The sequence below is a fragment of the Stigmatopora nigra genome, chromosome 6 (assembly GCF_051989575.1).
Source record: "Stigmatopora nigra isolate UIUO_SnigA chromosome 6, RoL_Snig_1.1, whole genome shotgun sequence".
Lineage (NCBI taxonomy): Eukaryota > Metazoa > Chordata > Actinopteri > Syngnathiformes > Syngnathidae > Stigmatopora > Stigmatopora nigra.
In genome coordinates this window covers 9866787-9878953 of record NC_135513.1, presented here as the reverse complement: position 1 = coordinate 9878953, position 12167 = coordinate 9866787, and the positions used below count along the sequence as shown (strand labels likewise).

The 12167-nt window shown below is 37.4% G+C and overlaps 2 protein-coding genes across 2 annotated transcripts; both read right to left on the bottom strand.

The window, feature by feature from the left end:
* Nucleotides 1-184: 184 nt before the first annotated feature.
* LOC144198072 (arsenite methyltransferase-like) lies at nucleotides 185-5582 on the bottom strand. Its single transcript, XM_077718882.1, has 11 exons — nucleotides 5444-5582; nucleotides 5188-5221; nucleotides 4344-4471; nucleotides 3433-3583; nucleotides 3131-3267; nucleotides 2977-3046; nucleotides 2831-2912; nucleotides 2626-2757; nucleotides 2389-2528; nucleotides 2188-2310; nucleotides 185-829 (listed from the first exon to the last, which is right to left on the bottom strand). The coding sequence occupies exons 1-11, from the start codon at nucleotides 5458-5460 to the stop codon at nucleotides 722-724; spliced, it is 1122 nt and encodes a 373-aa protein (XP_077575008.1). The 5' UTR covers nucleotides 5461-5582; the 3' UTR covers nucleotides 185-721.
* Nucleotides 5583-5737: 155 nt separating this feature from the next.
* On the bottom strand, nucleotides 5738-10250 carry LOC144198107 (arsenite methyltransferase-like). Its single transcript, XM_077718961.1, has 11 exons — nucleotides 9998-10250; nucleotides 9631-9664; nucleotides 9025-9152; nucleotides 8267-8417; nucleotides 7743-7879; nucleotides 7578-7647; nucleotides 7024-7105; nucleotides 6823-6954; nucleotides 6563-6702; nucleotides 6365-6487; nucleotides 5738-6087 (listed from the first exon to the last, which is right to left on the bottom strand). The coding sequence occupies exons 1-11, from the start codon at nucleotides 10012-10014 to the stop codon at nucleotides 5980-5982; spliced, it is 1122 nt and encodes a 373-aa protein (XP_077575087.1). The 5' UTR covers nucleotides 10015-10250; the 3' UTR covers nucleotides 5738-5979.
* Nucleotides 10251-12167: the final 1917 nt, after the last annotated feature.

The following is a 12167-nucleotide window of genomic DNA, read 5'->3' as shown; positions in this document are numbered from 1 at the left end:
AATTACTCATAATTAATTGGGGAAAGTAATTCATATTTTTGATGGAATGATAGCAATATCTTTTACGTTGAATAACATAAGCTTTTTGCAAGGCCTCCGATTACATGGATACCTTTGCTCACCTTTTTTAAAGTTTTCCCTCTACAAATGGCAACATCTGAAAATATTGCAAATAAAGCTAAAACATGATCAAAAACATTTATTTTCCTATTATATTAACAAATAGCAATTAGCTTTATGAACATTATGGATTTATACACTTGACATTTTTTTTAAATTGAAGACATGGCAATTAAACTTATTTTTAGGATCTACATTCTATAAAGAGGTACAACAATAGGCAAACAATTCTTTAAAAATACATTCAAATGGTGCTAAAATGTTGCATCTAAATGTAGTTATCTAATTAGAAGAACACCAAATTTTAATATGATTTTAAAATGTAATTGTCTTTCATTGTCATACATTCTCTTGGGAAAATACCAATAAAAGCCCTACACATAAGGTTTCTAAAGTGGTCATTATGCTCAATAGAAGTTTAGCAGGTTTTACAATAATGCATGGATTAAATCAAATCGACAATATTTATATTTGAAGTAGTTGGGCAAACCCACAAGCGGTCCAGACAAACAAAAAGTGTGTTACACTTAAAGTAGTCATACTTTCAAGCGATTACTGTTAGATGCAGAGATTCAGCTGCAGCCATGCACTATCACTGCAGTCAATTGCAGCAGGTTGCAGACTGCGTACTGCAGCATCCCCCTGTGGCTGAGCCTACACTCTGTTTCTGCAGCTGCAAAGCCAGCTCAAATGGATCCACAGAGACTGCCTGATAGAGAAAAGGCAAAAGACATCACACTTTAACACTCCCAATTTGCACCAAAGGGAATTCTGGGAAATGGGCAAAAATGAACGATGATGGGGAGGAAAAATAATAATACTTAAAAAAAAAAAGTTCATGATGTGCCTGTAATGTGTCATGTTCTACATAATAAATGTGTCGGACAACTGCTAGCGACTGTCATTTTAGTTCTTTGTTTTTATCTTCATTAAGAACTTCAACTGTGAGAGCGTGAAGTCGAATTAAACATTTCTATTACTTTTTATATAAAGCAACCAATAAAAGTATGCGTTTTATCTCTCATCTCTGGATCAATTCATTGCTTGTTGTTAGTATATTGCTATTTAGGGGTGGAAGTTAAGTGTCTCCCTTTTTTTTGCAACATGAATTTTGATCATTAGCATCATTTATGAAACATTTAGTTTGGGACATGCAATGAATGCAGTTAAAAAATAACCATTCAAGTAAATAAGATGACATTGCATGAGCTAGAGAAAGAGCATTCCTTCCTTTTCAAGGTTCCCAGCATGACTCCACAGTCTGGTTATAACTCTGAGACAGCTGCTTGACCTTGTGCTTGTGCATGAGTGCATATGTGTGCTTTGAGAGAGAGTGTGTGTGTGAAAATGTGCTGCAGGTTTCCTTGAATCTTTGCAGTAAGACTGAAACTCACTGGGCGTGTGACCCTGATACCACAAACATATGTAATTAACTCATCCACTGCCATTGACAACTATATTCATTAGATAAAGTAAACGGGTATGATAGTTCCAAGGTGTAACTACACAACTAAAAAGGTTTAATTCAATTGTCATGATGCTAAAACATCAACAAATGGTGGCAGCAATGCACAGTTTTAGATTTAAATTCAGTTCCGATAGTGACTGCTGAATTTGAGAGCACATCAAGAAGACGGTAGATGGAGCCAAAATGGCGACACTTCACCACAGGCTGAAAGCTTGAGATTTTAGACACAAGTAGATAATGTATAAAATTCACAGACAGTGCTGTGCTACTTGACAGATGTTCCTAAATGTTGCTTACAGTGAAATTAATGTAATGTTCCGGCTGAATTAGTCCATGTTCTGTTGGTGATAGGTAAAATAAACAAAAAAAATTGTTGAAGTTAACTTTTTTGTTCCAGTTGAACAAAAGGAGGCAGTTATAATCTGTATATTTTGCAAAATGTTATCAACAAAATATAAATATATGAAAATAAAATTCTGTGGGTCTTGAAAAGTTGGTTAAAATACTTTTTCAATTGCAAACCTGGGGTTGGGTGAGCTAAAAAAAATATGAATGACTGAACATGCTATTTCTTAGATGCATTTTTATGTAACACTGACCTTTGGTTTTATTGCACACGGATCACAAGAGCCTCCTTGTGGCAAGAATGTGAAAGCCTGTGAAAATCTGGAATGGGTCAGGATGTCGGCTAATTCACCATCAACTTCTACCACTTGATCAGTCTGTAAGAGGCAAACACTGTGAGAACAAAGACCAAAGAAATAAAAAAAAAACACCAGAGATGAAATGATGCTGCAGACCTTGAAGTTGTACTGACAGTCAAAGAGGAGATTGTCCTCTGCCCCTGTAATCTTTCCATTGTAAATTAATTTACATGGATTTGGGGTGCTTTTGGGGACCTTAAACAGACGGTAAGTGGCGGAAACAAATTTGAAGTCACCTGTAATCCAGAAATGTTTACAAAAAATTAAAAGGAAAAGAATATATAATTAACAGTATACAACAGTATTTTGCAATCTTGGAAAAAAAGATCACACCCAGTATGGCTTGAATGCCTTTGTTGTGAACAGTGATCACATTGGCTTTGACGAGTCTTGGGGGTCTAAATCCAACTTCCTCGGCCAACTGTAGAAGATCTTTGTACCACAATGCACCACCGAAACCCTCACCTGAAAGATGTGTAAAATAGCATTAATCCATGTCTCTATAGCAGGTGCATTTTATTCAAATAATAACACATACCCCAGAGAAGTTTGTTGTTTTTTATCTCATCAGTCTGTCTTCCATTGCAGTACATGTCACTGAAGAAAAACTCACCACCATCCTAAAAATCAGTGACTTTTTTTTTAAAGACAATAAGACCAAACATAAATTAAAGACTAATGTACCTTAAGCACACAGTAGGCTTCAGTCAGGACTTTCCTCTTGTCTGGAGAAAGATTCACCACACAATTGGAGCTGAGTACGTCATGAAAAACACAGCACACACATTTCAAATGTGAAACGGAAAGAGATCAGGAGGCAACAAGAAGCACATCTTACATGATTATATCAAAAGAGTTCTTTTCCAAAGCTGCCTCTGACAATGCCTCAATGTATCCATGAACAAAGGTAACATTGGGATTCTTGTAGCCAAACTCCTTCATGTGAAAGTCCACATGTTTCCTGGCCACTTCCAACTAGATAATGTAAGAGATTTAAATCAGGTTTAAGATGAAGAAAGGAAATATAAAAATGTTATTCTTGATTTTGTTTGTTTGCACTATTGATAGAGCTAACATACATGTTGGATATCCCTAACTTTGGGTAAGTGTAATTTACCTTACTTAAGGTCAAAGGTTTACCTGATCTTCGGTCATGTCGATGCCAGTGATATGTCCAGCCTCTCCCACCAATTGACTTAGCGTGTAACAATCTCTGCCACTGCCGCAGCCCAAGTCCAGAATCTTGCAGCCTTCCAAACACTCTGGCATAGTCGAGCCACAACCATAGTATCTGAAGGGAGGGTTGCCAATTATGGAATATGAGCAAAGGGGCCCATCTTCACCAGTCCCACCTGCTTGGGCGAAGTTGTTATTGTGCGTGTTTTGGTCATCTATTTGCGTAAGGAACTCATGAATTGGGGACACATGAACGTCAGTTTTACTAACGCACACACATTCTCAAAAATAAGAAATTAAAAAAACTGTGGCCCAAGTAAAAAAAAACGAGTATGGTAACACCCTAGAGCCGTACATTTGCAATTGTTTGGTCATTGACCGTGCATGTTAGCCAAGTCTCTTGAATCAAAAAAGGTTGAAAACTCATTAATTCACACTGTTCGACCCCAGTTTACGTACAAACTGTACACCAAACACTGCACTCAACAATGTAATGGTTATTTGTCATGCTTTGTTCAGAGTGACGTACTTAATAATTACCTGAATCAATCACTCAAATTCAATTAGTTTTTCAGATGGTGAAGTAGCCGTGAGGATCCTTGAACAGCTCCATGCCAGTGACAGTTGTACGAATATGTACTTTGTACACCAAGTTCAATGACCAATGACATTGGGGAAGTAAAAAGTACAACTGCTTCCAAATGACCATCAACAAAGTACGACAGAGCCAAATTGGAAAAGTGGAAAAATCGATTTTGTGTGTTGTTAACGGACAAACACACTAACACACACATTCTCAGAGAAAGTAATATGTATAGATTACCGAGTGAACTTTGATAATTAGGTATGTAAAAAACATTGATATTTAAGCTAACCTGTCCGTCACATCAGGGTGTACTTTCTTCAGAGCCTGGAGGATGTATTTCGGCAAGGGTCCAACTTGAGCCGAACAGGCATTACTGTTAATATCTGACGTCTTCTGCAAGATCTTTCCATAATAATCCTACATGAAAGTGAAGATTTTAACATTACAAGAGAGATGTTTGGTTTGTGTGTGTCCATGAGAAGAAACTTTAAAATACAGTAGCATACTGTAAAATCGTAGTTGAATCAGTTTTACTGGCCAAGTATGTTAATCACATTTGGTATTTGGTTTTGGCGATTAGTATTACTTGGGTATGACATATCCAATATGAAATCATGATGTAGTACAGGGGTTGCAAACAAGTTAGACACAAAAAAGCAAAAAAATAAATAAACTGTGAGAGTCAAAGAGCCACACACCACGCGGAGATGATTGGCGGTCCCTTACGTCAGAAGCAGCATAGAAAAATCCAATCTGTCAAATTATTTTTTAATATAATTTCTTATTTATTTTTACCTTTGGCACGAAGTCAGCTGGGATAGGCTCCAGCACCCCCATAATCCTAGTGAGGATAAAGTGGTTCAGAAAATGAATGAAACTAGGCAAAGAGCCACAGTATATACCAAATATGTTAGGAAGCCACATTCATTTTGCCCGGGAGCCGCAAGCGGCTCTTGAGCCACGTTTTCGCAACCCCTGATGTAGTATAAAGACAGCCCACATTTATTCAGTCAAACAAATGGTGAGAAATGTTATCTTAGGAATTAACCAGGTAAAGTGAAGTCATGCAGAGACGGTGGTAAAAATGTGAAAATGGTTTAGCAGGTGATTCAAGATAAAGTGTTTTATCCTACCTTAACACCCAGGTGGACATCGGTATCTTGAGAGCTTCAAAAGGACAGTGGTGATATTAAATCCTATATATGACTTTAATCAAAACAAAAGCTACATTATGTCATAATTTGCGGCTTCAACGCATTGCTTCCCACGATATAATACAAATCGTAGATATTACATCAACAAATAGCAACGCTGTTTTCATACCAGTATTCTACCAATGGGACTGAAGGAAAGTGGCAGGAATGTGACGTGTTTGCAAGTTGGAATTACCTTGTTTTATCAGCCATAATCGACGCTTCAAGACAATTCCTCCACGCAGTGTAGAAAGTTGCGATATGGTACGTTTTCTAGCACAGTTTCCAAAGATGTCCGTCTGTCTGAGGGAGGGTTCAAAATCCACTTTCTGCACAAGAGCACACCCTGTGCTTCATTCACGAAACGACGTGTTTGACGAGGAAACCCTCAGCTGTAAAAGATGCAATTCAAAGGGAAAATGTCAACTAGTTTAGGTTGTGATGTGCGGAAGATTATTGCCTTCAACTTTAAAAAAAAAAGAGGCTCTGCCGTTTTTCAAACTAATTTATTTTTGAGGTTGTTTTTTGGAATGTGTAGAACAATTAAACAGATGGTACTGTAATTAAAAGGAAAATTTTGAAATATATAATATTATATATTATATGAGCACGGCATTTTTATGTGAATAATGATTTTGTGAGCTGATTGTAAGCCACAAAAATCAGATTAAAAGAACAGGTCAAAGAATAACATTGAAGAGAGACGATTTCTGAACTGTAAGCATCCCATTATCACTTGCAGCAGGTTGCAGACTGTGTGCTGCAGCATCCTCCTGTGGTTGAACTGGGACTTTGTTTTGGCAACTGCACAGCCAACTCAAAAGGATCATCAAAACACATCTAAGTGGGGGGAAAGGAAGACCACATGACACTTTTGTCTTACAGGATTAATATTGTGTGTCTCCAAAACTATGGATATCTATCTTAAAAATAAAAAAACAAACGGTATTAAGTATTTTATTTTTAGTGGGTTTGAAACCAAAGAAAAGGGCTTCCAAAACATTATGTTTAGCAAGAAACAATAAATGGTTTCATATAATTTTGCAGGCCATTGAGGATGGTATGGTGATTCAGGCTTTGAGTTTGGCATCATTCTTTTAGGTTGTAGGCTACTAACCTTTGGTTTGACTGCACAAGGATTACAAGAGCCGGCTGGTGGCTGGAAAGTGAACTCCTCTGCAAACCTGGAATGGGTCAAGATGGCAGCTAACTCACCATCTACTTCCATCACTTGATCAGTCTGTAAGAAGTAAACATTTTTGACAAAATTATTTTAAAACCGGGATTGACCTGAGGCTGTAGGTGCAAGACAGACCTTGAAGGTGTACCGACAGTCAAAGTGGAGGGTGTCCTCTGCCCCAGTGATGTTTCCATTATAAATGACATTTACTGGCTTTGGACTATGTTTTGGGATCTTAAATAGACGGTATGTGGCAGAGACAAACTTAAAATCACCTATAATGCAAAATACGTTAAACGTTATTAGTTTGTGTTTTATATTTAACAATGTGACACTGGAATTTTCTCAACAGGATCCAATGGCACTACATAAAATCAAAGAAACAAGCATCGAACCCAGAATGGCTTGAAGTTCTTTGTTGTCAACAGTGACAATGCTGGCAGTAACAAGCCTTGGTGTACTGAATCCTACTTCCTTGGCCAATTGTAGCAGATCTTTGTACCACAGGGCTCCGCCAATGCACTCCCCTTTAACGTAACAGTGAAACATTTATGTGTCTGCAGGCTATGTTTCAGTAGTTGATTAAAAATACTCACCCCAAAGGACTTTGTGGTTTTTAATTTCATCAGTTAGTCTTTCATTGCTGTAGATGTCACTGAAGTACAGCTCACCACCATCCTAACCGTCAATATAAGAAAAATGCAAAAAGAGACTAAGGAGTGTAAAAATAAGTGGTTTTAGACAGCACATTTCCACGAATCCCATCAACGGACGTTTCGTCGACGAACATTTTGTCCCCGGACGTTTTGTCGAACGGACGTTTGGTCGCCAGACAGTTCGTCGAACGGACGTTTGGTCGCCAGACAGTTCGTCGAACTGATATTTCGTCGCCGGACATTTCGTCGAACTGACATTTCGTCGCCAGATTTGCTCGCTCTCAATATTATAATCATGAGATAGAGAAAGAGCGTGTACTGTTGAAAGCGATCAACCAGGTAGTCTCTTGCTCTCAAAATTATAATCATGAGGGACAGAGAGTTTGTCATTGCATTGACACTGTCAGAGCATTAATATCTAAATATCTAATATCAAAATTATCTCTAGGTTGCGTATTATTGGCACGTGTACAGTGTGCAGATAGACTAAGTACCTTGAGTACATTATAGGCTTCGACCAGGACACGCTTCTTGTCTGGAGAAAGGTTCACAACACAGTTGGAGCTATAATAAATAATGAAAAGAGAAAACAATTAAAAAGAATGTCCACAACAGCACAGCACAGCTTCACAAAGCAGGAGACAGGATTTATGTCTTACATAATGATATCAAAAGAGTTCTTTTCCAGAGCTGTCTCTGTTAAGGCCTCGATGTAGCCTTGCACAAAGGTAACATTGGGCTTCTTGTAGCCAAACTCCTTCATGTGAAAGTCCGCATATTTCCTGGCCACTTCAAGCTATAGAACACAAAATATTTCAGAAAAGTTTCAGTGGCCCAAATACTGCATATAATAAAGGTCCAATTCTGTCCGGAAGATGCTAAAATATGTACTGTACTTATTTTTCCACTTTAAAAAAAAAAAGAACTTTTTAGTCTTATAAAAACCCTTCTTACAGGCATGTTACAAATTAACTTTCACTACTTGTGTGTTACTGTTTTGTTTTTATAATCTGTCCCTAAACTGTTGGCAGATAAATATTGATTCGAAGATGCTGCTGGAAATGTTCAGGAACACCTGTATGTTTTTTTTGCAGAGTAGATATTTTCTATAATTCCAAAATGCCAGTATAAATAGATTAGACTAGATCAAAGTTCTAAATGCACAGTCTAAATGAGATTCTACCTGATCATCAGTCATGTCAATGCCAGTGACATGGCCCGCCTCTCCCACCAGCTGACTCAGCATGTAGCAGTCTCTGCCACTTCCACAGCCCAAGTCCAAAATCTTGCAGCCCTCCAAGCACTCTGGGACCACGAGACCACAACCGTAGTATCTAAGCGAGCCACAAGCCCATTAAAAAATTCCACACTCTACATCGCAGTGCCTGACCAATTTTCCAAAAATTTGTAATCAAAAGGTTTCGCCAATTAAACGGACAATGTATTCTTACTTTCTCATGAAACAGAAAATTACGTTCAAAGGGATGGGCGTGAAGAAAAATCAGAGGCTGACAAAAACTGTCTGTTTGAACTACATTTTCTTCAGCCGTTTCTATGCTCATTAAGACATTTTTAAGGTTCATATTAATGCTAACAAATTTTCCAATCAAAATGTACTTTGCTCATTCAATTAGGGTTGCATGAAGATTGTATTATACTACTTCTAGAATATGCAGTCCTTTAATTATTCAGAAAATATATAATCTTGACACAAATTAAAATATTTCAAGCATTTTTTTATTTTTATTTTATTTTACAAATAATCAATTTGGCAAGTAAGAGGATATTGTGCGCGTGTGCTTGAGTTAGGGTTGTGTGTGCATGCTTTTTTTGTCAGAAAAAGTGATCAGCATGGTTTGCTATATTTAATACATTAAAAAAAAAAGAACATAGTCAAGCCCAAGTACTTTGGAAAGAAAAGTCAAAGAATACATTGACAACCTGTCAGTTACATCAGGATGGACTTTCTTCAAGGCTTGAAGGATGAACTTTGGATAGGGCTGGGCTGGGGTCACACAGGCATTACTCTTCAAATCGGTGGTCTTCTGCAACTTCTTTCCATAATAATCCTAAAAGAGGGCACGACCCAACAAAACAACATGTCCCTATGAGCACCAAATTTACAAGATAATTTTACTTTACCGGCAGCCCGGTGATTTGATTGGTCAGCCTCACAGCTTTGGGGTCCTGGGTTCAAATCTAGGTGGATTCTCCTGTGTGGAGTTTGCATGTTGTCTCTGGGCCTGTGTGGTTTTTCTCCAGGTACTCCGGTTTCCTCCCACATTGCAAAGACATGCATGGCGGACTAATTGGGCACTCTAAATTTCCCCTAGGAATGAGTGTGATCGTGAATTGTTGTTTGTCTCCTTGTGCCCTGCGATTGGCTGGCGACCAATTCAGGGTGTCCCCTGACTCTGGCCTGAAGTCAACTGGGATAGGCTCCAGCACCCCCCGCGGCCCTAGTGATGGAAAAGCAGTTCAGAAAATGAGATAAGATGAGAACCCCATGAATGTATTTTGTAATCAAAATATTTAATGTTATCTTACCTTCACATCAAGATGAACAACGGAATCCAAAAAGCTTGAGGGGGAACGTGTATTAGTATAACAATTCAATTCTTTACAACGCATAAGCAGTTATACAATCAATTACATTGCACGTCGCACGGTGGGCAATGTCGGCAAATAAATACAGTATTTACCAATATTTGCACATTTTCCAGGATATGAGATATGTGTGTATGTTTATTTTGTCACGGAACTGATGCATGTCGATAATACATATAGGCAGTGGTTCCTTAGCCGGTAACCAGTCAAATAGATATAAAACATTGCACATAATAGACGAACCGAGATATTCATGCTAAAAGCTATGGTAACAAATCAGAAGTAAACGTTTCAGGCTTGTTCTTACCTTGTTTTATCGGTCATTGTGTGTCTCGAGATCAACGTAAGACAACGTGTGAAACAAACTCAGGGCTAAGTCTGACAGCTAGCAAAAGGCTCCGTACGAAGTGGGTTCAAAGTTCGCTTCCTGCACCACAGCGCACCCAGTCCACTGTTTCTCAATTCGACCATCCTAAATTGTAATCATCGATTCAAAGTGGCTGAGAGAAGCTGCCATCGCTTCAAAATTCAGAAATGCACGTCATTTTAAATCTAAAAATACTCCATGGCATGTAAAAAAAAACACAGTTGAAATTGTATATATTGTATTGTTATGCGTAATTTTCAAAACCAACAGCCAGCGTTTATATCAGGAGTAGGGAACCTATGGCTCGGGAGCCATATGTGGCATTTTTTATGGGTGTATATGACTCTCCGCTAACCTGTGCGGTAAAATATGCGTATCGCTGGCGAGAGACCTAAATCCCGAACGCACAATGGGAGTGTCATGCTGGAACTGTGGTGCCGACATGATCTCTAGCGCCTTTTTAATCATAAATATTCTTCATTAGACTCTTCTGCATGCATACTCTCATTGATACGCATTGATTAGCAATAGCTTAAAATGATCTCAAAAGAATTCAGACACTTTTTTTATTTTCAAAGTGGTGAAATGATTAATAAATGCACATTTTCATGTATTTTTACCTTTAAATTCTTAGTATGGCTCTCAAGGAATAATGTTTGAAAATATGAATTGTTTATGGCTCTCTTCATCAAAAAGGTTCCCGACTCCTGGTTTATATCAACAGCATCACAGCTGTTAAGATATAAAGGACAGTCTCCTAAATATTTTAGCAAAAAAATGAAGACATGAAAATAAAACACATGACAATTATGTTTAAAACTGAAATGTTTTATTAAAAGTAAATCCATCTTGTTGTTGACATCGTAAAATTCTAATAAAATGTGCGCATCCACATAATGATGAGAGCAAATCTTTGGCATGGTTTTACCTGATTGGGTTGTACAAGCATGTTCAATCATCATGTACCCATCACAAACATTTGCAGGACACTTAGTGTTATACCTAAGATCATGAGAGCAGAACAAATAAAGTTAATTCATTTTAATGTCTTCTGTCTTAATCTATCATCTCATTGTACATGTGAAAATAGCGTGGGAAATTTTTTATAGTACTTTTTTTTTCAATTAAATACCCCCAAAATGATTCACCTCATTTGTACTACCTGTACGTTTCACCATGGATAACGCACAATACTGGTGGACACCAGAAAAGTGACTAGAAATTGTGCTTAAAAAGTTTAGTTGAAGTAAGTAGAGGCACAGTTAATTTTTTATTTAATTTTCTCGCTGGCTAATTAAAACGTTGTGCTTCGTAAAAATTGCAAGCTGATCAATAAAAAGTCAGCATTCTATACTTGACATTAAATGCATTTGTAAAAAGATCATTGTCAAAGTGTAATATGTCTCTTTTTTTTCAAAGTAAATTTTTCATCAAGGTGTTAAAACTTCAGGAACATTAATATTTACATTTTAGATTTGTAGTGCAGAATTGTCATTAATTGTAAATTGAACTATTCACATTCCTACACAAGGAATGTTTTGTCTGTTCTATACAAAGTGAACTCACATTCAGTCATAAGGCAACTCGATAGGTATTATTCATATGCAATTTTAATGATGTGAGGGCTTCACCATATAGTTAGTGCCTCCATTACAGGCATTATTAGGGTCGTAGTCTTAATATATAGTAGCAGGATTGGCAAAATTGCCTATTTAAGATTAATTACCATAATTGTGAGGGGAATAAATGGGTTTGTAAGAGGCCAAAAAAGTCCAACCCTCACAAAAATAGGAGGGGAAATTTTAAAGACTAGACATAATTCACATTAAGGTTACTAAATCACACCATCATCTAGGATGGACACAAGTACAGCATTGATTTGTGCAAATTTTTCCATGCATCAATTGAAATTTATCCATCAGTAACTTAAAAATACTCAAGGCTGCACACTTATAATTATTAAGATATTGGACTGAAAGAAAGATGGGTTGATGCATCCTTCATACTTGAGTCTAATTTTTAGGGATAATGTAAAAAATGAGATGTTTAAAGTGTTTATGCAATTGTTTGGCCACCAATTTAGGGTGTCCTCTGCCTGCTGCAGTTGGCT

What these genes read in the sequence shown, in the direction of transcription:
- LOC144198072 (XM_077718882.1), bottom strand. An exon ending in AACTCTTTTGATATAATCAT is followed by an intron (nt 3,047 to 3,130) that starts GTAAGATGTGCT and finishes TGACGTACTCAG; the next exon opens with CTCCAATTGTGTGGTGAATC. An exon ending in CGTGTGCAATAAAACCAAAG is followed by an intron (nt 830 to 2,187) that starts GTCAGTGTTACA and finishes TTTCTCTATCAG; the next exon opens with GCAGTCTCTGTGGATCCATT.
- LOC144198107 (XM_077718961.1), bottom strand. An exon ending in CATCCTGATGTAACTGACAG is followed by an intron (nt 8,418 to 9,024) that starts GTTGTCAATGTA and finishes TGGCTCGCTTAG; the next exon opens with ATACTACGGTTGTGGTCTCG. An exon ending in CTTGTGCAGTCAAACCAAAG is followed by an intron (nt 6,088 to 6,364) that starts GTTAGTAGCCTA and finishes CCCCCCACTTAG; the next exon opens with ATGTGTTTTGATGATCCTTT.